This window comes from Danio rerio, chromosome 21, assembly GCF_052040795.2.
Source record: "Danio rerio strain M-AB ecotype USA chromosome 21, GRCz13ab, whole genome shotgun sequence".
NCBI classification, from domain to species: domain Eukaryota; kingdom Metazoa; phylum Chordata; class Actinopteri; order Cypriniformes; family Danionidae; genus Danio; species Danio rerio.
In genome coordinates, this window is record NC_141041.1 from 5,750,600 (window position 1) to 5,775,000 (window position 24,401).

The following is a 24,401-nucleotide window of genomic DNA, read 5'->3' on the forward strand; positions in this document are numbered from 1 at the left end:
ATTACAAATAAAATATTGAATTAGCACATTGCAACAATGGGTTTCCCTTCTGGGGATGGGAACTTCAGACAAATAACCATCTAGCTGAGTGATTGAGCTTGCCTCCTGCCTGATATTTAAGAAAGATTTGAGAGTGTTTAAATAAGGCTAGTCCATAAATATTTTTTTAAAAGTCAACTTAATGAATTTAAGACTGCCATTATGGGCCCTATCATACACCCGGCGCAATGTGGCACAAGTTTCAGCTTGGCGCAAGAGTCGTTTTGAGGCGTTGCGCCACGCTGTTTAATTAGCAAATGCGTTAGCGCTCATTTGTGCGCCCAAAGGCGTTCTGGTCTAAAAAGTTCTGAAGTGCACTGCCGGCGCGTTGCTATTTTGAGAAACTAAAATAGATTTTTCATTAGACCAAAACAAACCCGGTCTAAACTCCGGCGCAAAGTTGCGCCTCGCTTACACACTGCTTAATACGCACAAGAGAGCAATAGGCAAATATCTTTACATATGAAAAAATTTAAATATTAAGGATATATATAGGATGTAATAAGAATAAATATAGGATATAAATATAAAGGATTAAAATATTACAAATCATATTATTTTCTAGCCTACATAAATATGAAAAATCACTGCTTTTATGTCTTCTTCATCTCGGGAGGCTTTTTCAGTTCATTCATAACTATTTGCTTTTGTATAATGTTATTATTATTAGCAGTATTATTTATTATATCCATATTTATATTTGTTTTATTAAAAACAAGCTTAGATTTGCCCACCTGTCAGGTTTTAGACTATATGGGGCACAGCATGTGTATTAGGACATAACTCAGGTTTTTGAACACACTTCGTTATTGTTGTTCATTTATTTATCGTTTGCTGGAAATTAGAACTGAATTTAGAAACAGTTTTGAAGCGAATATTTGCGCTTAACAAACAAAAGTATTTATTTATAGACTAATTGATGTCTGTGCGTAAAGGTTTCCCTATCCAAGAGCGAAAGTGAAAGTAGATCCATTATCTTTCATTCTCAGGCAGTAGATGCTCTGTTTAAAAGTTTCCTCTTAAATAAAACTGTTTGCTTGTGAAATGCTCATTTTATCCACTTAGACTTACTTTGCGTCCTGTAAATAGCAAATGCACGTATGGCGCGACGCAGCTGACTCTTAAAGGGAATGGGAGATGAGACTCTAATTGGTTTATTCTCAAAACACACCTATAACTCATTAAGAAAATAAACTCAACCTTTTTAGACAATGCGCCATGGCGCAAAGCGGATTTTCCCGTCCGTAAATTGGCAAAAATGCATTCTGACACGCCCTGAAAGCGTTTGCGCCCTGCGCATGGACTGTCAAAATAGAGCCCTAAGTATTTCCTCTCAATTATCTTAGTGTTTCCTTAACCATTTCCCCTTAAGAAATTTAAGGGACCAAAACAGCTCCCATTAATGAGCAAATAATACTCAAAATGCAAGCATTCTAATACAAATAAAAATGTTTTAGATAAAAGACTCCCATTCGTAAAATCTCCTGCAAAACATCATGTGTAGCGTCCATTTTCAGCACACTTTTCAGAATAACAGAAGTACTAAGTCATCAGGGTACTTCTCGCCTACTGTTTTTTTGAACACCGAATTCAAATATAATAGCTCACATACGGTTTTCACAGACTATATAGTAGGGAAGTATACGATTTCGGAGGCAGGACAGAGTTTCACATGCTGAATGTGATTGGTTAATTTCTAGGGCTGAGTGGAGCGGAGGTGGTGAAACCAAAGTGCGCCCCTGGAGTGTGTTTCCGTGATGATATGTGCATAGAAACAGCTGAAGGGGTGGAGTGTGGTCCATGCCCCGATGGATACACTGGAGATGGATACAGCTGTGACGATGTTGATGAGGTATGTGCCTATTTTGATATTCCAAAATAGACTGGGGGAAGTAGATTGGGTGGACAATTGCTAATAAGACTTTCGTAATGATGCAAATTTTAGTAGTTCAAATTACATTTAGACTTGTTTTCTGATGAACTAAAAAGTCTAAAAAAGATCATTCAAGACTAAAAGGAAAACAAAAAATGAATGCAAACAGCCAGCACTTACTTTGAGATGTCAGAGATATTGGTTTACTAAGATGGCCCAGCCACGTACAATGGAGCAAGCGAACAATCAGGTTACAGGTTTCCAACATCCCTCAGTAATTATTTTGTCCAACAGAAAAAAATAACTCAAATTGGTTTGGAATAAGTCAAGGGTGACTAAATGATGGCAGAATTTTCATTTCTGTGTGAACTAGCCCTTTAAATGCAGCAGAAATGGCTAAATCTAAAGGGGTATTCAATTCTGCCGTCATTTTACTCACTTTACTGATATGTTCCAAATTAATACAAGGTTTTTATTATTGGAAAAGAGGCTTGAAGAATGTAGGTAAGCAAACAGTTTACGGTATCCTTATTCTTCCATGGTATTTTTTACTAACATTTACCATCAAATGTCTGGTAAGCAACATTCTGCTGAAGGTCAACACCAAACTAAGGGCAAGTAACTTTTTTATTTTATGGTGAACTTTCCCTTTAAAGCTCAGGGAGAGTTGGAAACGGTCATAAAACCTAAATTATGACAGTTTTAAAAGGACAGTGTAGAGTCAGACAGGAATTAATATGAGAGGAGGAAACACGAGCCAGAAATCCAAGTAGGGATATGTTAGAATGCTTGCCAGAAGGCAAAGTGGCAAATATGACAAATACATTCTTTTTGATGGGGAAAAACTACTTATTAGTGAATCAAAAGAAAAGCAACTGTTTTTCCTTTGGAGCATGTTTACTATGCATTTACAGAAAAAAAGCTTTTTTTAATCTCTAAAATTTTCAGTTTACCATATTTAAAAAAAATTTCTTTGTTTATGCTTTTGAATTATGGGATCTTAATCTTTTCTTTAATATCTTTTGATGTTGCAAATTAAAACAAAAGTGACTTTTATTAAAATGTTTAATAGTTTAATGATATATATATATATATATATCTTGTTTATTTTTCCCCAATTTTGTTTAACGGAGAGAAGATTTTGTCATCACATTTCTAATCATAATAGTTTTAATAACTCATTTCTAATAACTGATTTATTTTATCTTTGACATGATGACCGTAAATAATATTTGACTAGATATTTTTCAAGACACTTCTATACAGCTTAAAGTGACATTTAAAGGCTTAACTAGGTTAATTAGGTTAACTAGGCAGGTTAGGGTAATTAGGCAAGTTATTGTATAATGATGGTTTGTTCTGTAGACTAGCAAGAAAAAAAAAATAGCTTAAAGGGGCTAATAATTTTGTCCCTAAAATGGTGTTGAAAAAATTAAAAACTGCTTTTATTTTTGCCGAAATAAAACAAATAAGACTTTCTCCAGAAAAAAAAAATATTATCAGACATACTGTAAAAATTCCCTTGCTCTGTTAAACATAATTTGTAAAATATTTTTAAAAGATTTGAAGGGGGCTAATAATTCTGACTTCAACTATGTATTTGTGCTGTAAATTATGGTAGAAAAACCTGGTGATAAACTGCCACAACTTTTTGTTATTTCATGGATTTATTTCTTCAAATATTAGTTCTTATGTTATTTTGTAAGAAAAATATCCAAATTTTAAAACTGCAAACCCTTTTGTGTAACTTCTGGTCATCGCTTTGTCGTCTTCTCTTTTTGAGGTGCATTTGTTGGTTCATTAGCGCCATCAGCTGGACAGCACTGCATTTTTCCTATCACTGTGAAACGATTGCACAGCTAAAACGAACGTGGAAGCAAGGTAAAAAAAGAGACAGGGCGCTAATGCAACAAAAAAATACACCTCAAAAAATGGAGACATTGATGGACTGGTCCCCTAAAGTTGCAAAGACAGTTTTAAATATGGATATTTGTCTTAAAAAATGCATGGATTCACATTTATTCACCCCACAATAAACTGTTGGCATTGTAGATCTGGAAATGCCCAACATAATTAATAAAGTAAATTTTATTGGATTTGACCAAAATAGAAACTCATTTACACCTATACTGCAAAAATATCTGTTAATTAACGGTTTTTGTATTTTGAGATTCACAAGTGTTTATTTATGGTTGTGAATTGCATTATGGGACCTTGATCTGTGCTCTATCGACTTTTGATATTACAAACTTAACTCTACAGTTTAATTAAGTGACTTTTATTGACATTGGAAATAAAAGAGAAATAAGTCTGGAAAATGTACTAGTGTAGCAGAGGCCAGCTAATAAGTGCTATCCTGGTAAACCTCACTCCTCTGACCTCTAAAGGTGCTCTAGCGACAAACGCTAGAGGTTATGGTCTTTAGCCTCCTTTGTAGAGCAACCGACTCCCATGAGGAAGGTCGCCGGTTCGATACCAGCTCGGAGCAGGTTGGGTGGTGTAGGACCAGCGGGGTTACATTGGTGCCGTGACCCGGATGGGAGTGCGGTTTAGGGGGGTGAATGTAGCAGAGGCCAGCTAGTAAGTGCTGTGCAGGTAAACCTCACTCCTCTGACCTCTAAGGGTGCTCTAGCGACATTCGCTAGAGACCATGGTCTTAAGACTCCTTGGTAGAGCAACTGACTCCAATGCGGAAGGTCGCCGATTCGATACCAGCTTGGAGCGGGTTGGGTGGCGTAGGACCAGTGGGGTTACACTAGCAGTTTATTAAAGGGTTTTTGTATCACAATACACAACACCAACCCAGACAATACATCACTTTAAATTGTAACACATGGGATTATTTGAATTTTTAGGTGAACTAACCCTTTGATGAATGTCTTCCGCAGTGCCAGTTTAACCCCTGTTTTCCTGGTGTGAGGTGTGTGAACATGGCTCCAGGCTTCCGCTGTGAGGCCTGTCCTCTTGGATTCACTGGCAAACCACTGGAGGGTGTTGGCGTGGCCTATGCACAAACACACAAGCAGGTTTGTCATTGATCCTGCAACCAAATATGCAGGATTTGATAGTATACACACTGTAAAAATTCTGGGTTCAACACAATTACTATATTTTGTCCCAACACAAATCAATTAAGTTGTCCCCACTAAAAAACGTAAGCATTGTATTGTTTCAACTCATTTTAAATAAGCAGTTTGAACAAGCAGCAAATCGTTTTTGAGTCGAGTTCATCCAAACCACAACCTAATACTTCCAGCTAGATTCTGAAGTACACATCCAGTGGACACTTTATTATTCCATTAGGCCACAAAAGAGGACTTCTCAAGTGAAGCTACACTGTAAAAAAATATTCTGCCTTAACTTAAGCTGAATCAAATTGACCTTTTAAGCCCATTGTTGACCTAAAACAGCTTAGGTAACTTATTAAAGTTAATCATGTTCTAACATAATTTTAAGTTAAAATGACCTAAAAACATATGTTGTCAGGACTAATTGATCATATCATTTTTACAGTGTACACATTTTCGAATCTGTAAATAAGAATGCTCCAATCCAATGCTCAATTGATGCCATGAAAAGTTGTAAACAAAGCAGAACTGTAACTCAATATAACTGTGTAACTCTATATGCAACACGCAACAGTGTTGATTAACAAAAATTCAGGTGAATCAATGATTTAATGAGCTATTTATAAAAACAATGGCTGTGTCTGAAACCGCATACTTCCATTCTGCATAGTACGCTAAAATCAGTATGCGAGCCGAGTAGTATGTCCGAATTCATAGAATTCGAAAATCAGTATGCGAGAAGTACCTGGATTACCTACTACTTCCGGTTGAGATTCTGAAGTGCGCATCCCATGCATCTCATGATGCCCTGTGAGAGAATTCATGAATGTGAGTGGAGCGACACAATTTACAAGGGTAGGTCATGGGACCATGACAAAATGGCGGATGTAGTATGTCCGAATTCCATTCATACTTTTCACATTCAGACTGTATAGAACATACTTTTCTAACGGCCGAGTAGTACGTTTAAATTAACCAAAACACTCCATTACAATTGGCTTAAAATTGGCAACCAAAATTCGGGACATTGCAACCTGCAGAACCTGGGTAGTTTGAAAAATAAATAAAAATACAAATGCAGCACCTACTGAGTAGTAGGCGATTTCAGACACAAGCCAATAACTTAATTGGCTTCTTAATGAATCAACAACTTGAAACCAATCAGTTGAATGAATAATTTAGGGAATCAGACTTGCTGTCACCTACTGGTGGTTTTCGTTTCCCTTTTCAAGAGTTCACACTTAGCTGATCATTTTGTTTGGCATGCTGTCCCGGGAGAGAGCCCCGAGCTCAAGGACTCCTTGAGCCCGGGGCTTCCTCCCGTTTGGCAGAGCGAGAGGGGAGCCTGAGCTTGGTGGATCTCAGAACCCCCCTGCTGCGGTAGCTAAGGGAACACGAGGGGTTAGATAAATGCTTGGTTGTTATGCATGTTGAATGTCTTTGGATAGTGGGAGGAAACCAGAGAACCCGGGGAAAACCCACGTGGACATGGGGAGAACATACAAACTCCTCACAGAAACACCCACTGGTCCTGTGGGACCAGGGCTGGCAGTGTTCTTGCTGTGGGGTAGAGGTCTGCATTCCGAATGAATTTCCGAATAAATCGCGGGATCGGTCGGTAACGGGTTTAATTTGGGACGGGAGCGGGCTGTCAAGCAATATCGCTCCCGACTCCCGAGCGAGTACGCATATGTATGTGTGTAAATTAAATAGCGCAATGCTGTGTTTAGCTTGTTTTTTGCTGTGTGTGTGTGTATGTGTGCGCAAGCGCGAATGAGAGAGGTAGGTGGGTGTGTGTGTGTGTGTGTGTGTTAATGCATGCGCGAATGAGAGAGAGAGAGCTTTGCCTGTGTGTGTGCTTGGTGCTTATGTGTGTGTGTTAGTGCGCGCGCACGAGCTTTGTCTGTGTGTGTGTGTGCTTGGGTGAGAAGGGGGGTTTCTTCCAAACGAAGATAAGGTGAACTAAAAACTGTGGTTATTTAAAGTAGCTTAGGGCTTGTATGAAGATATTGATTAGCAAATGCGAGACCGGCCGTGATAAATCATAAGCACGTGATCCTCTCGAAATTAGTTTATGAATAAACTTCACTTAAAAACAGCATAATAAAAATAATCCTAATTTTATAGATGACATTTTATATTCATAACAAATCATAACATTATTTATCATTCATTGCAGTGTAAAAACTTGCTCACCTCTAAACTGCATTAGAAAATGTCGAGACAACCAATTACCAGTTTATATAACCAATTACCATTGCTAAGTTTAATGCAGTCACTGATTAACAGGATTGATGACTATCCTGAAATGGCCATTTTGTTTATGATTGTGTATTAGTGTACATTTCCTAACTTCGACATTGTCTTTAGGTGTGTGATGATATTGATGAGTGTAAAGGGCCAGATAATGGAGGATGCACAGCGAACTCCATCTGTGTGAATTCTGTGGTGAGAACGAATTCGTTCATAATGCATCTCCATGATCGCACATGCATGCAAAGCAAAATAACAGTGCCTCAGAGTGTGTTATGTTGTGTGTAGGGATCATATCAATGCGGGCGATGCAAAACCGGATTCACGGGAGACCAGATCAGAGGTTGTAAGCCAGAGAAAAGCTGCGGAAACCGTCTGCAGAACCCTTGCGATCCCAATGCACAGTGCACGGAGGAGAGAGACGGCACCATTACATGCCAGGTACACCTTTAAAGCACAAAAAATTCACACGTATTTAAAAAGAAAAGGCATTAAGCTCAAAGTCGAATGCTGCGTGTGTGCTAGTGTGGCATTGGATGGGCTGGAAATGGTTATCTCTGCGGGAAAGACACTGACATCGATGGGTACCCTGATGAGAGGCTGCGCTGCCGAGACCCAACCTGCAGAAAGGTAACCATGGCAACAGTGCAATCGATATTGACTAGCTTAGGGCTTTGGTGACATCACTTGCCTGTCTCTGGGAGAGCTCATCCATATTGTGCCCTCAATACCAGGATAACTGTGTTACCGTTCCAAACTCGGGACAAGAGGACGCAGATGGCGATGGGAAGGGTGACGCATGTGACCCAGATGCAGATGGAGATGGAATATTGAATGAGCAGGTAAATGCACAAATATGCATGTGCATTCACGCGATGGTTGTTAATGTATTGATGCACTGCAGAATCTCAGTTTCGTAGGTCTAGTTATGAAGCAAATAAAGACCAGATCTTGTTCCTGTGTATACTGTAGGATAACTGCTGGTTGACGCCAAATATAAATCAGCAGAATAGTGATAAGGACAGCCATGGTGATGCTTGTGACAACTGTGTCCGAGTGGATAACCCAGACCAGAGAGACACAGACTCTGATGGACTCGGAGATGCATGTGATGATGATATGGATGGAGATGGTAAATAGGGACACAAGCACACACACACACTTATGTCTGAAACCAACACACAAATGATTGTGTAATACTAATTTGTTCCCATTTTGATTTCCTTAATTGTCAGGGCTGAAGAACTTCCTGGATAACTGCCAGCGAGTGAAAAATCGTGATCAGCTGGATCGTGATGGGGATGGGGTGGGGGATGCATGCGATAGCTGTCCTGATATCCCAAATCCAAATCAGGTAGACCGTTTGCAGACAGCAAAATTCCCCTGCGATTCTACTTCCATTTTTATAAAAATATGTAATTTACATATAATCCTTTTCTCCGCAGTCTGACATTGACAATGATCTTGTCGGAGACTCTTGTGATACAAATCAAGACAGGTATGAAAGAATCCTCAAGCACATGATACTAAAATATGTTTCCTTTCACTTCAATTCAGCCTTATTTGTATAGCGCTTTTACAATGTAGATTGTGTCAAAGCAGCTTCACATTAATGGTCATAGTAACTGGATCAGGGTAGTTCAGTTTTTAGTGTTAAAGTTCAGTTCAGTTTAGCTCAGTTCAGTGTGGTTTGAAGTCATTATTGAGAGTCCAAACACTGAAGAGCAAATTCATCGATGAGTAGCTTTTCAGATCCTGAACCATGCAAGCCAGTGGCGACAGCGGAGAGGGGAAAAAAAACTTCACCAATAGGAGAGTGAAGAAAAAAAAACCTTGAGAGAACCAGACTCAGTTCGGCACGAACATTTTAATTTCTCCGCTGACCAAAAGTCTTGTGCAGAGGTGCAGACTCAGCAGTGGAGGCTGGAAGCTGGCCTTTGCATATCTGTTTCTTATTGCTGCATTGAATTATCAGAAAATTTTGTAAAAATTTCTTAAGCCACTTTTATAATGCGCAGTATGGTATGATTCGCATGGTTCGGCGCACTTCGGTTTTGCTTACCAGTTTGTACCCTTTAAAGTTGATGGGACTATAAATATAGTTGCCCTGCCTCTACTGTGACATCATCCTAAATGCAACAAACCTTCCATACAAACTAACCCACAACACAAAAGCAACAGATTTTATCGATTAAATGGTGTTCTAGAGCAGTGGCTGCAGCTGACTATTTAACTATATTTGTTTTGTATCACAAAATCCAATGACATTCTAAGAGACTAAGTAGCTCTTGGACCAATCTTGGTCAGCAAAGTGTGTATTCATCATGTTTGGTAATGGTAAAGCTTTCTTGGAAGTTGGTTCTGAAAAAGTACCACGGCCAAGTTGCATGAAAGTCCTCAAGTTATTTGACTTAGGGCAGGGGTGGCCAACCCTGTTCCTGGAGAGCCACCTTCCAGCAGATTTCAGTTGCTACCCATATCAAACACACCTGAACCAATTAATTAAGACCTGAACACCACGTGATAATTACAGACAAGTGTGTTTGATATGGGCTGCAACTGAAATCTGCAGGAAGGTGGCTCTCCAGGTTGGCCACCCCTGACTTAGGGGTATCCCTCGGGCCAAAAAATATCCTAGAGGCAAGGGGTTTCATTAAGAGCATTGCAACAATCTTTTTAATTGTCACACTTACCAGTGCCTTTTCCAAGTGTTTCACTGAATTCCATATGCAACATTCACCTATTAATATATTTTGCTACTAAAGTCACAGAAAACCAATCTGAATATAAAATGAAAATCTATTTTTGTAGCTGAATTTGCAAAGAGAAAAAGGATTACTATAACCTATAAATCTGTTTTTCAGCCATGTTTTTCGAGGACCACCAGCACTGAATGTTAGGATGTCTCCTTTGTCTTTCAGACTCTGCTAATGAGCTAATGATCTGAATCAGGTGTGTTTGGCTAAGGCAGGGGTGTCCACACTCGGGCTGCGTCCGAAACCACATACTTCCATACTATACAGTATGCTAAAATCAGTATGCGAGCCATGTAGTATGTCCAAATTTATAGAATTCGAAAATCAGTATGCGAGAAGTACCCGGATGACCTACTTCCAGCGAGATTCTGGAGTGCACATCCCATGCACGCTGCGCTATCCCATGATGCCCCGCGAGAGAATTATTTAATGGGAGGAAAGCGACGCAACTGACGCAGGTAGGTCACGTGACCATGACAAAATGGCGGATGTAGTATGTCCAAATTTCATTTATACTTTTCACATTCATACTGAATAGAACGTAGTTTTCTAACAGCCAAGTAGTACATTTAAATTCAAATGCAGTACCTACTGAGTAGTAGGCGGTTTCGGACGCAGCCTCAGTCCTGGAGGGCCGGTGTCCTGGAGTTTAGCTCTAACCTTAATCAGACACTCCTGAACCGGCTAATCAAACTCTTACTAGATATACCAGAAACTTTCTGCCAGGTGTGTTGAAGCAAATTGGAGCTAAACTAACGGGACACTGGCCCTCCAGGACTGAGTTTGAACACCCCTGGGCTAAGGAGACATGGAAAATGTTTAGAGCTATTGGCGCTCCAGGAACATGGATGAGAAACACTGCCAAAAATTACTAATTTCACAAAAAGTATCAAGTTTGTTTTAGATCAATTTAATAATTGCTTTATTTGGTATCATTTTAGTTTCAATATACTGAGTTTAATTTGATTTAAACGAGATGTTTTGGGCCCCTAAATTTGTTAAGGTAAAATGGTTACTAAGGACTTTGTAGCAACGCTTAAGTGAACACTTAAATAGTTAAGTGGGAATACCTAATTGCAGTTCCCCGTGTTTCATTTTAGGTAATTAGAACAGAAAGTCCTAAAAAGTGAGCTGTACCAAATCAAACAACTCCATATCATGCTGTGGAAAAGCACCTTAAGAGTTTTTCTGAAATGTTCTTGTGTCCTTCAGTGATGGTGATGGACACCAAGATAGCAAGGACAACTGCCCGATGGTAATTAACAGCTCCCAGCTAGACACAGATAAAGACGGAATAGGAGATGAATGTGATGATGACGATGATAACGACGGTATTCCCGACTCATTGCCTCCAGGACCAGATAACTGTCGGTTGGTGCCCAACCCTGAACAGATAGACGACAACAGTGAGTACATCAATAATCTCTACATAGTACATTATTCTCTGATCATTTACTTACTATGTTTTACGCTATTGGAAGCAAGAAAGAAAGGCCCAATATCATTCATTTTCTTGTCGGCTTAGTCCCTTTATTAATCCGGGGTCACCACACCGGAATAAACCGCCAACTTATCCAGCAAGTTTTTACACAGCGGATGCCCTTCCAGCCGCAACCCATCTCTGGGAAATATCCACACACACACTCATACACAACGGGCAATTTAGCCAACCCAATTCACCTGTATTGCATGTCTTTGGACTGTGGGGGAAACCGGAGCACCCGGAGGAAACCCACGCGAAGGCAGGGAGAACATGCAAACTCCACACAGAAATGCCAACTGAGCCGAGGTTCGAACCAGCGACCCAGCGACCATCTTGCTGTGAGGCGACAGCACTACCTACTGCACCACTGCCTCACCCCGGCCCAATATCAGTGTACCGAAAACAGAAATCTCTAAAAGTTGTTGATATTTTTTTGCACTATATATTCCAAGTCTTCTAAACAACATGAAACCTTTGTGTACAGACATAAATCACAGGAAATCTTGCATTTCCCATTCCCTTAAACATAGAGATATCATATTCCAATCATACCTCACTCACCTGTTCATTTCTACACAGATGACGGAGTGGGTGACATATGTGAATCCGACTTTGACCAGGACAAGGTAATCGACAGGATCGATAACTGTCCAGAAAATGCCGAGATCACACTGACAGATTTCAGAGCCTATCAGACAGTTGTACTGGATCCGGAGGGTGATGCCCAGATTGACCCCAACTGGGTGGTTCTCAACCAGGTAACAGATTAGCAACAAATATATGTAATTTTATGTCACTAAAACTGTTTGAGAATCAGAGATCTGACAAATTCTTTGATGTAAAGGGAATGGAGATTGTCCAAACGATGAACAGTGATCCAGGCCTTGCTGTTGGTGAGTTTTTCCCATCAGGGCCTATGGCAATTCATTTCTAAATCAAGGCAATTACACGAGGCCTCACAGGCTATGGGTGATGCATTCCTCTCTCTGACGACCAGGTTACACGGCATTTAGCGGTGTTGATTTCGAGGGAACATTCCATGTAAATACAGTGACTGATGACGACTATGCCGGGTTCATCTTTGGATACCAAGATTCCTCCAGTTTCTACGTGGTGATGTGGAAGCAAACAGAACAGACGTACTGGCAGGCCACACCCTTCAGAGCTGTAGCTGAACCTGGCATTCAGCTGAAGGTTGATCAGCTGAATTTCAAGATATGCGATCTTTTCATTCGTGAGAAAGTCCTGCATGGGATTAACAGAACTCTAACTCTCGTTCTCAGGCAGTGAAGTCCAAGACTGGTCCAGGTGAGCATTTGAGGAACTCGCTCTGGCATACAGGTGACACTAATGATCAGGTACGTCTCCTGTGGAAGGATCCAAGAAACGTTGGTTGGAAGGACAAGGTATCATACCGCTGGTACTTGCAGCACCGCCCACAAGTTGGATACATCAGGTGAGCCGATCAAAATACAAGTGACTTAAAGTTTGAAGCTAAACAATCAAAGTTGTTGCTCATGATAAATAAAATGAGTCAGGATTCAGGACACTGTATGTGTTTTTAGGGTTCGTTTCTATGAGGGAACAGAGCTTGTTGCAGATTCTGGGGTGACAATTGATACCACAATGAGAGGAGGAAGACTGGGAGTGTTCTGCTTTTCTCAGGAGAACATCATCTGGTCAAACTTGAAGTACCGCTGCAATGGTGAGAACACAAACATATGTTCTGAGTTAATGCAGCAATGCAACATTTACACAATCTTTAAACTGGACGAATACATAAATGTGATTGAAAGTGACAGTTAAGTCATTTATCATGTTATTTATTACGCAAGTACGCTTAAAACCCAAAGAGTTAAGGTAACTCGAACCATTTGAGGAAACTGATTGCAACAAACCATTTAAGTTTAAAAACTATTCCAAATGAGTACTGTGAACTTGATCCATTTGAGTAAACGTAGCAATTTGAGTACAGTAAAAGCCAATAAATGAAGAGAACTCAAACCAACCGAGTATAGTAAAACTCAATAAGTTAAGGCAACTCAATTTCGTTTGAGGAAACCGATTGCAACATTATGCCGAGTTCAAACTGCATGATTTTCAAAGTAGTCATGTCACGGATGTTTTCACACTGCATGACTATCTGGGCTAGTGTTTTGTCTCTTGTTTACACTGCAAGATGGATCGGCGACAGAGGGGTTCACATTATATGACTTTACAATAGGAAGAATCGCCGACAACTTCGTTCAAACTACGTCTCACAACCAAAAACACGTAATATATCTTTCGTTATTAACTACATAACGAGAAAACAAGCTTTTAATGAGGTAGAAAATATTGTACAGTACATATTTGCTGACCTGGGTTTGAAGGGAATTAGCTATTCCTTCTCACCTTTCTTTTTTGACCTGGTTGTGGTTGCTCACATGACAAGTCAAACAGACACAAGTGCTCCAGCCAAATTTCTACTAGTTTTTCCTCAATTTTTTGGGTTCAAATAAACAGAAAATGAGCACTTTTAACTTCTCCCCTTTCCTCCCGCTGGCCTGCAGATACCTATGCTATGGATGCTGCTCTCTCATTGGCTGTAGGTGATCAGCGATGTTATTTTCAGTCAAAACTCATTTCACACGGCATGAATTGAATCGCTGACAGCTCCAGATATTTAACATGCCAAATATCTCACAGGCATCGGCGACTCATCTGCGATTCTCTCAGATTGCATCTTTGATAGTTTACATTGTGTGATTGTTACCTGCGTGAACGAGCACCGATTTCCCTGTGAGTTCAAGCATCCCTGCAGAAAAATCCAGCTTAAACCAGCCTAGGCTGGTTGGCTGTATTTAGCTGGTTGTCCAGCCTGGTTTTAGAGGAGTTTTGGCCATTTCCAGGCTGGTTTCCAACTATATCCAGCCTGGTCTTAGCTGGTCAGGCTGGAAAATGACCAGCTAAATCCAGCTAAAGCCAGCTTGACCAGCCTGACCAGCTAAGACCAGGCTGGAAATGGCTGGAAACCAGCCTGGAAATGGCCAAAACCCCTCTAAAACCAGACTGGTCGACCAGCTAAAACCGGCCAACCAGCCTAGGCTGGTTTAAGCTGGATTTTTCAGTAGGGAATTTGTCAGTGATTTCTTAAAACCTGTTGGCGAGTCAAATTTGGGGCTAAAATCATGCAGTCTGAACTTGGCATTAGTTGTAGCTGTGTGTTAAAAAAACTAATCTATATGAGTACTGTGAACTTGCTCCATTTAAGTTGAAGTTGAAGTTGAATTTTGAGTTGACTACACTCATTTTATTTGATTAAGTTGACTGCTGGGTTTACAGTGTATCCTTGAAACAAGCAAATATCAGATTATATGTAAAACCTTTAGACTAATCATGTTGTATTTTTTACATCTTTTTCCAGACACCATCCCAGAGGACTTCCAAGAGTTCAGTACACAACATGGCATGGACCCCTTGTAAATAATTCCCATAATGCTATGTTCACACCAGTACACTGTTACACACAGTGTGTCTATGAATGTGTGAAACACATTTGTACACAATGTATGTAGAATTGGGATATGTGTATACACAATGTGTATGGCATTTTTTTTTTTTTTAAAGAAACACTAAACCTGCAATTTTTTACTCTGGTCAAACATTTTATGCAAATTAGCTAGATTAATCATATAACATTTAGATAAGATATATATTATTTTCTATTATCAGTCAAGGTACAAATATCAGCTATAACTGCCTAGAATACAAGTGCATTTGCATCAAATTCTGTGTAAACAGGACATTTATGACATATTCCAAAAATAAAACCTCACATTCATGTTTGGCACCAATAAAAAAATAATTTCATGACATGTGACAATATGTTATGTCAGCCTGTCTGATGTATGACTGTACTTCTATCTGACCAAGATGTGTTTGTTCTGTGGCCGCCCGAGACAACACCAAATCTGGTGAGCTGACTGACTATAGCCAGATGTTTTATAGGGGTATAGCCAGTGGTGGAAAGAGTACTGACAAATCATACTTAGGTAAAAGTACCATTACTTGCCTAAAAATGTAGTGTTAGTAGAGTAAAAGTACCTGTTGTAAATATTGCTCAAAGTAGGAGTAAAAAGTAGCCCTTTAAAAAGTACTCTGAGTAGTGAGTATTACACTGTTAAAAGTTGATGCATTTACATGTAATTTGTGGATGTGTGTGTGTAAACATAACATTCTGTAGTGCATTTAGTTATTGCCCAGCAGGCACACAATGTCATAAAATTAGGTTAGATTTTGGTTGTGATGTCAGGTGACCAAAATTCAGTGTCTTGCCAGCATCTAAGGACAACGTTATTTTGACGTCCAATAATGACATCAAAAGACGTTTATATTTGATTGATTTTAGGTTGTTAAAAAATGACCAAAATCAAATGTTGAGCCAACATCCTAAACCAACGTCATATTGATGTAAAATACTGATGTTTATTCATCAGTTATGGCAACCAAAATTCAACGTCTGATAGATGTTATAGTGGTAATGTCGACAAAACGTCAAGCTGTAACATCATTACACGTTGATATTTGGTTGGAAGTTGGGCAGTGACATCAGGCTGGCGTTGTGTTCTGATGTAAACCTGATTTTCATTTCCAAACAAAATGCAGCGTTTTCACGACATTAGGGTACAATTTCAATCTGACATCATGTTGACATCTTGTGTCTGCTGGGTGTTTAGGGCCATTTCGGTCATCAAACTGTAAATATTCATCAACTTCTCATCAGTGACATCCATCTAAACCAGGGCTGCCCATACTCGGTCCTGGAGGGCCGGTGTCCTGCAAAGTTTAGTTCCAATTCCAATTAGACGCACCTGGGCTAGCTAATCAATCTCATACTAGGCTTTCTAGAAACATCCATGCAGGTGTGTTGAGGCAAGTTGGAGCAAAAATCTGCAGGACATCGGTCCTCCAGGACTGTTTGGGCATCCCTGATCTAAACAGTCTCTGGGTCAATGTGTGCAAAGATTTTGAACATCTTCTTGGACACTTTAAATGCTTAAAATGTCTTAAAACGCACATGTCTTGAGGTAGATCATTATGATGCAATTTACCTTCTACACTGAAAAAAATTATTCAAAGATGATTCCTTGGATTTACTCATTTTTTTTAAGTTCAGTGGTTCTAAACAATTTATTTGTGTTGAATTTAAACAAACAAATTAAGTCGAACATTATTAAACTTAATTTGTTTGTTTAAATTCAACACAAATAAATTGTTTGCAACAGTTCTGCATGCAAAACTTTTTTCAGTGTATGTGTGATTTGATTGGACAGGAAATACGGAACTGATTTTTCTAATCTCCATAGACAAGAAAAAAATTAATTAGTGACTGCAGGTTGCAGGTGGAAGGAAAGTAGTGGAGTAAAAGTACAGATACTGCACTAAAAATGTACTCAAGGTAAAGTAAAAGTACACATTTTTAAAACTAGTTAGTAAAATACAATTCCGAGAAAAACTACCTAATTACAGTAATTTGAATATTTGTAATTAGTTACTTTACACCACTGGGTATAGCATATGATGCCTTAAAAATGCTGTCGGCAGGCAGATTACTGGAGTTTGGAGCAGAATTTGTTTGATGGGGCAATACGTTTGTTCACATGAGAGACTGTTGCAGCATTAGTGCCAGAGTCGGTTAACTACAAGAGTAAAGTCTCTCTCCTGCTGTTTTTGCTTTTAGCTCATGCTAACCTCAGCAGTTCTTGCCTCAGTTTACATTCCTCTTTATGTGGGAGCTGTTTTATTAGAGAGTTTGAAGAGGGGGGGGGGTGCTTTTAAATGGTACATTTACTGTTCAGAACATTTTAAAGCACCACAACATCACCAGATGGCAGTGTGGACCTAACATTCACTGCCTATTGCTGTGTGCTATTAATAGAGCAGTCCGTTCTCTTTACTGTCTCTGCCTTACCTCATGTCTCGCTTTCTGTTCTGAATATTAATGCGTTTCAGACAATCACTCAGTCTGTCGACAAATTGAGGTTGAATTCATTAGCAAAGCAGTTGATTATGAAAGGCATTATACAACCAAATGAATCTGACTTGAGAAATGATCTGAAGTGTGCTGTCAAATGCCACTTTACTCATTGTGAATCACCCCCGTAACCTTTACTGGGAGACTGAGAGAGAAAGAATGAGTGCAGAAGGCGAAGGTGGTGTAGGAAGAACCGTACCTGTGAATATCACTCCCCTGCAACACAGTTTATCCTACAACACATACACATATGGCAAAATGAGGAAAAGGTTAGGCAGAGACTGTGTAGGATGGTAAATATTTTCTAGAATCGTATGTGATTTTTTACTATTACACTAGTGAAATGATGCTGTGGTGATCGTATTATTACAGTATCAAAGAATACTGTGGTATTTCCATAAAAGTAAGCAATTTAAAAAAACATATGAACTTTCATTAATAGTTTAAGAGCATTTATACATAAGGTATATGGGGGTTTTGTTGTGTAAGTGTACTAACACTATATATATGCAACTTATCAATAATAAAATGAGTAAAACTGCCTTCTGCTTACAACAAATAAGAGTCGTGGCCGATATATGAGGAGTTCAGATGCAAAAACTACTAAGTGCTGTCTGAAATTTCCATAGAAAATGAACATTTTTATCAACCTTCTTTGTTTATGTTGAGACATTTCACTTCAAAGACCAAGAAAAGGACTTATTCTTTGCCGTAAAAGTGATATTACTGAACATACACACAGGAGCCTGATAAAAAATATGCACATTTTAGAGAAACATTCAGACTGCATTTATAAGTTTTAGCATACAAACTCTTAATATCTGTGGTTATAGGCTCTTTTAACTGAGTAAGATGGGAACCACCCAAAAGAAACACCTTGACAACAGCCTAAACATATTTTAAACAATCAAATATTCGTCAAATTAAAAAAATATTAGAAGCTAATATTTGCAAAATGCTCGGCTAATGTGGGTCATTGAGAAGTTATATCTGTTCAAATTCACAACTAACTCACTGGACACCCCTCAGTTACTCGAATGTGTGACAGATGGGCTCTAATTTTGACAGGAACTAATTTAGGAAGCATTTAGGCGACGCTAATAAGTCATACTTACAGTAGGCTACGCGCGCTTAACAGACCTCGACACAATAAGGGCGCGAAAATTACGCGGCACAGTTGGGCATCCGCTGGTCACGAGCCAAGAGTTATTATTAAAAGCACGAGATCACGACTTCTGAAGAGCCCCTGCTGAGCTTTTTACACCGCAGAAGCACAATGTACCCTGAATGTCCTCGACACAGCGCTAGCATAATGTTCCCTCATTTTCCTCACAAACACGACCTGATATCGCATTCATCTCTCCAGACACGACGGAAATGTCCGGCTGGTCGATATACTAACAGATTTCGAGGTGTCATTCACACTATTAGGCTCGGTTTTCCTGCGCTAGCTCTTTCTATTTTTCCAAAATGGACGAAATCTGGCTTGGAGACTCTCTCTGACGTTTCTGACAGGAGCATATACACCAAATTTGTCCAATATTCCGGTACCAGCGGGAATCCTGAAGCATCTTCCGCTCGTGATTGGCTGGAAGCGTCACGTCTGAGGAAATATGGCCATTTATGTACTTAGGAATGTGCAATTCACCTGCACGTACGTTGCGTAATGCGACATTCCCCAAGGCTCCGCTTTAATGCAATTGCGGCCGGTTAACGGCGAAGATCGTGAACGCGCGCTTGCGGATGCGCAAAGAACTTTTATTCTCGCGGAGACGGGAACATTATCAACTGTCACCGTGACGAGCATTAATAATTATTGGTATACAAGTAACCAGACTTGACAATCGCATGTTAATTGCATATAATTGCATGTGTGGGCGAAGCGGCTGCAGTTTCCATCAGCTTTAATTGCACTTTGACACAATGAAAGGACATTGAATTAGTGTGTATATTCTAATAAGACTTCATTGCTTGTTCAAAGCCTCAAACATGACTTGACATTATATAATAAAACTGACATTTAAGCAGATTGTCCAACAGGTGGGCAGTTCAGGGGTCTGCAGCAGTGCAGATGTATAAAACACATGCACCATAGGCGAACTCTAATTTTGCAAGTAATAATTACTGCTAAAACTACAATTTAGGACTGGTGTATAAATAAAACAGCGTACAAAATGTGCTTACTGAACACAAAGCCTATCTGGAATTAGTTACAGACATTTAGATATTAATATATTCAGGAAAACAACACAATTTAGACAAATCTGTACATGATATACACATGCAACTTTAAAAAAAGTAGAATATAAAAACAACTCAACTTTAATAGAAAGAAAAAAGGTTGTATAAATGGCCAATTTACCATAATTTACCCAATAATAATATTAATCAAGCGATTTAGATAGTGATTTTCCACACTAAAAGAATAAATCCAAGATAATATATTGCATTCTACTCATAGACATTGCACAGGTAAGCAGAAAATGTATGACTGAATTTAGATGGATATAAATGAATATATTGTGGAATACAACACAATTTAGACATAAATCTGAGCAAAATATAGCCTAATATACATATAACTTGAAAAGAGAATAATATAGAAACAATTAAACACTGATTGAAAGAAAAAAAAATGTTATATGAATGTCCAATTTACTATTATTTAACCAATAATAATATAAATCAAGCGATTTAGATAGTGGTTTAACATGCTAAAAGCATAAATCCAAAATATTATATTGCATTTTACTCATAGACATTGCACAGGTAAGCTGAAAATATAGAGGTGACAGAATTTAGATAGACATAAATTAATATATTGTGGAATTCAACAGAATTTAGACATTAATCTGTGCACGATATAGCCTAATATACATATATAACTTTAAAAGAGAAGAATATAGAAACAATCAAACTCTGATTGAAAGACAAAAAGTTATATAAATGACCAACTTACTATCATTTGACCAATAATAATATAACTCAAGCAATTTAGATAGTGGTTTTCCACACTAAAAGAACAAATCCAAAATAATATATTGCATTTTACTCATAGACATTGCAGGTAAGCAGAAAATGTAGAGATGACAGACTTTAGATAGAAATAAATGAATATATTGTGGAACTTAACACAATTTAGACATTAATCTGTGCAAGATATAGCCTAATATATATATATATATATATATATATATATATATATATATATATATATATATATATATATATATATATATATACATACATATATACATATATATATACATATGCATATACACATATGCATATACATATATATATATATATATATATACATACATATATATATATATATACATACATATATATATATATACATACATATAAATATATATATACATATATATATATACACATACATATATATATATATATATATATATATATATATATATATATACATACATATATATATATATATACATACATATATATATATATACATATATATATATATAACTTTAAAAAAGAAAAAAAGAAGAATATAGAAACTATTAAACTCTGATTGAAAGAAAAAAAAAGTTATATAAATGACCAACCTACCATCATTTGACCAATAATAATATAACTCAAGCGAATTAGATATAACTTTAAAAGATAAGAATATAGAGACAATAAAACTCTATATATTATACAGATATATAAACTATATAGGTTATATAAATGGCCAATTTACTATCATTTAACTAATAATAATATAAATAAAGCAATTTAGATAGTGGTTTCACATGCGAAAAGCATAAATCCAAGATAATATATTGCATTTCACTCATATATATTATATGTTCTGCTTACCTGTGCAGAGATGGCCGAATTTAGTTAATAATTGGGTGTGCACGACTCTGTTAAAACGGCTTTATTTACTATCATATGTATGTGCGTGCTTTTTTTCCTGTGTTCGTTTACTACCATTTGCCATCATCATTCACAACTTTCAATCCAAAAAAGCCAAGAGACGAGCCAAGAGAACAAGCTGTAACAGAAGACCAATTTAGGATAGGAGGATGGATGAAGAGGAAGGGAGGGAGGGATGAGACTCATTGTGAATTCCGGAAACGCTCCTCCACATGGAGAGGTAGGCTGCCACATCCGCGTGATGCTCATCTCAGCCCGCAACGGCGGCGAGCGTGGATTGGCGGGCACGCGGTATTCCCTCTACGTGTCCGCGAAAAGTGGGAGTGGCCGGGGAAGCTCGGTCACGCAGCGTGGGCGCTGTGTGTAGAGCGCGGGTATAAAAGCTCGAGCAGAGCGGCGGGAGATGCAGCAGACAGCAGCTCAAGCTTCACCGGCTCTCTCTTATACACACATATACCGGCAACAGAAGCAGCATCAGCACCATGGTTCTCATCTGGACTCAGTTCGGCGTCAAACACAAGAACGTCAAGTGCAAAGTGCGAGTGATCCACGGAGAGGAGGGATCATGGAGCTCAGAGGTGAGATGCTGCACATGACATTGAAATCACATGCTACATTTTATTGATGCATGTATATTCCCTGCTACATTATTTAGTGTGGAATATAATATTTGTGCATGAAATATATAGAGGTATATGCAATGCATATATTTATGCACACATATATGCACAAATATCTTTACTTATGAAGCATTCAGATGCATTAAATTGGACATTTTCTCAACCTCAAATGTTTATGTTCAATTACTTGATTTTAAATGGAATTAAAAGAGGGTATTCTTTGCCATAAAGTGAATTTACTGAACCTACACACTGGAGCCTGACAAAATATGCTCATTTTAGAAGAAAATTTAAGATGCATCTAAACTCTTCATGTGTACATTGTAAATGTTTATGTGTCTATGTATGTATATATATATATATATATATATATATATATATATATATATATATATATATATATATATATATATATATATATATGTATGTATGTATGTATGTATGTATGTGTATATATATATATATATATATATATATATATATATATATAGTCTACAATGCAAATATTGTGAGTATATTATATAATTAGGAATATAGAGGGAAACTTTTACGTATATACATAAATTGATTTATATATTGGAGAATATAAGGGATATTATCTTTATACCCCTATACTGTACTCTACACTATATAAACACACTCAGTTCGTATATAGTGGGGAATATGTAGACTTTTTATCAAACTTCATCTATATAAAATACATTCAAATAATTTTTAATGTATATTATATATTACACAATGCCATATTATAAGATATACGCTCTCAACTTTTGTGAAGTAGAGAATATTTGATACGATATGGTTAAAGAATTAATATTTTAAACGTTTTGTATAGTGATTTTACAGCAATCATAAAGTAATTATAAAAAATTCTGCCCATGAATAAAGAGTAGGATTCAAAATTGATGTTTAAATGAAAAATTTGGTCATTGAGACCCTCACCAACTCTTACTATTATGGGAAACCCCCTTTATTTTCTATGCTACTCGCATCCTTGCCAGTTAAAACAAACTTTATAATTTTTGGAGGGGGATCACCCTGTGTAGTTGAACTATAAATGAGCACACACTAAACTCCATCTGCCTGTCTGTGTGTACACAGGAGGTGCGTGAGGAACCTGAGGTGTCTAGCCCTCCACCCTCACCAGAGTGTGTGGATTACTACTCTGTGCTCGGCGTCTCAAACGACTCCAACGAGGAGGAGATCAGAAAGGCGTACAAGCGTCTGGCGCTCCGTTACCACCCAGACAAGAACTCAGACGCAGACGCCGAGGACAAATTCAAACAGATCGCTCAAGCCTACGACGTCCTGACAGACCCCGAGAAACGCAACATCTATGATCAACAAGGTGAGATATTGAACGTTAAACAATGTTAAAATGCATTTAGATGACGGTACGTCAAAATAAGAGTCCCGAAGATGCAAGCGAGCACCGAGTTCAGTGGGTTCACACAACCCCTTTTCAACTGATTCGCAGTGCTGCAGAGCTAGTGCAGAATTCATCAATAATTCATACTTTAACCACAGAATGAACCCGTTTTTTCTTTCTTAAAGGCAAGCTTTAATGACATGCACCTAATTAAAATCTCTTCATCTTAGGGTTGACCAAAGGGGGAGTGGCTCCAACATGCAACAAAACAGACCCCTCCCATAACTCAAAAGCCGACGCCCACTCCTGGCACATGTTCTTCAACTTCGACTTGGACTCCGATGATGACCTGTTCAACCCATTCACAAGAAACCCCCTTCCCCACCTCAGCCGCCACCATGGCAACAAAGGCGGGCTCAAGCCAGCAGGCGATGCCGAAGTCCACGATCTCTCAGTATCATTGGAGGACATTCTGATGGGCGTGACCAAGCGTGTAAAACTGACACGCCTGCGTCAGACAGACAAACACACGTTGAAGCCTGAAGAGCGCGTGTTCGACGTGGAGGTGAAGAAAGGATGGAAGGAGGGCACCAGGATCACCTTCCCCAATGAGGGCCATCAGATGCTCGGCCACGCCCCGAACGACCTAGCCTTCGTGATCAAGGAGAAGAAACACGCCCACTTCAGACGAGACGGCTCGCATATTGTGTACACCTGCACCATCACTCTGCGAGAGGTGAGATGAGTATGTGTGTGTACATAAATGTGTGTGTGTCTGGTGGTACGAAATGTTCCCTCGCAGTCACTGGTACTCAATAAGCCTCTGCAGAGAGCTGCATCTAAATTTAGCATCACTCCCCCGCAGCCTGAGAGCACACACACACTCTCTCACACACTCCCCCTCCCAACTCGCACACACACCGCCTCCTCAGCTCTCAGCATCGTCTCACACACATTCTGTCATTCGCTCCTTTCTAGCAGTGCATCTTATTTTGCCTTTACGCCCTCTTGCATCTATTTTCCAAAG

At 38.6% G+C, this 24,401-nt stretch overlaps 2 protein-coding genes and 1 long non-coding RNA gene across 14 annotated transcripts in view; 2 read left to right on the forward strand and 1 right to left on the reverse strand.

The window, feature by feature from the left end:
* The window catches only part of thbs4b (thrombospondin 4b), a 32,387-nt gene extending 17,048 nt beyond the window's left edge, over positions 1-15,339 (forward strand). The window contains 16 exon segments of one of the 2 annotated variants that reach the window (NM_173226.1): positions 1,740-1,891; positions 4,801-4,938; positions 7,351-7,428; positions 7,522-7,674; positions 7,759-7,863; positions 7,968-8,075; positions 8,206-8,365; positions 8,469-8,587; positions 8,679-8,731; positions 11,202-11,395; positions 12,052-12,230; positions 12,317-12,365; positions 12,470-12,666; positions 12,756-12,928; positions 13,038-13,177; positions 14,879-15,339. In NM_173226.1, the coding sequence (NP_775333.1) occupies positions 1,740-1,891; positions 4,801-4,938; positions 7,351-7,428; positions 7,522-7,674; positions 7,759-7,863; positions 7,968-8,075; positions 8,206-8,365; positions 8,469-8,587; positions 8,679-8,731; positions 11,202-11,395; positions 12,052-12,230; positions 12,317-12,365; positions 12,470-12,666; positions 12,756-12,928; positions 13,038-13,177; positions 14,879-14,937 (2,057 nt within the window). In that variant the 3' untranslated portion in view covers positions 14,938-15,339. 2 annotated transcript variants of the gene reach the window in all.
* Positions 1-24,401, reverse strand: part of LOC141379962 (uncharacterized) — a 49,528-nt gene that overhangs the window by 8,350 nt on the left and 16,777 nt on the right. For 2 of the 11 annotated variants that reach the window (XR_015519889.1, XR_015519892.1), the window contains exons 3-6: positions 17,688-17,721; positions 12,034-13,169; positions 11,165-11,374; positions 4,778-4,916 (exon numbers count right to left, since the gene is read on the reverse strand). This is a non-coding gene — a long non-coding RNA (uncharacterized LOC141379962). Of the gene's footprint in view, positions 1-4,777; positions 4,917-11,164; positions 11,375-12,033; positions 13,170-17,687; positions 17,722-18,603; positions 19,012-24,401 lie in introns of those variants that run through there. The other 9 variants (XR_015519891.1, XR_015519893.1, XR_015519899.1 and 6 more) reach the window with 7 other exon arrangements.
* zgc:122979 overlaps positions 21,775-24,401 on the forward strand; it is a 5,048-nt gene continuing 2,421 nt past the window's right edge. The window contains 3 exon segments of the mRNA NM_001037574.2: positions 21,775-21,963; positions 23,107-23,353; positions 23,605-24,110. Of these exon segments, the coding sequence (NP_001032663.2) occupies positions 21,868-21,963; positions 23,107-23,353; positions 23,605-24,110 (849 nt within the window). The 5' untranslated portion in view covers positions 21,775-21,867.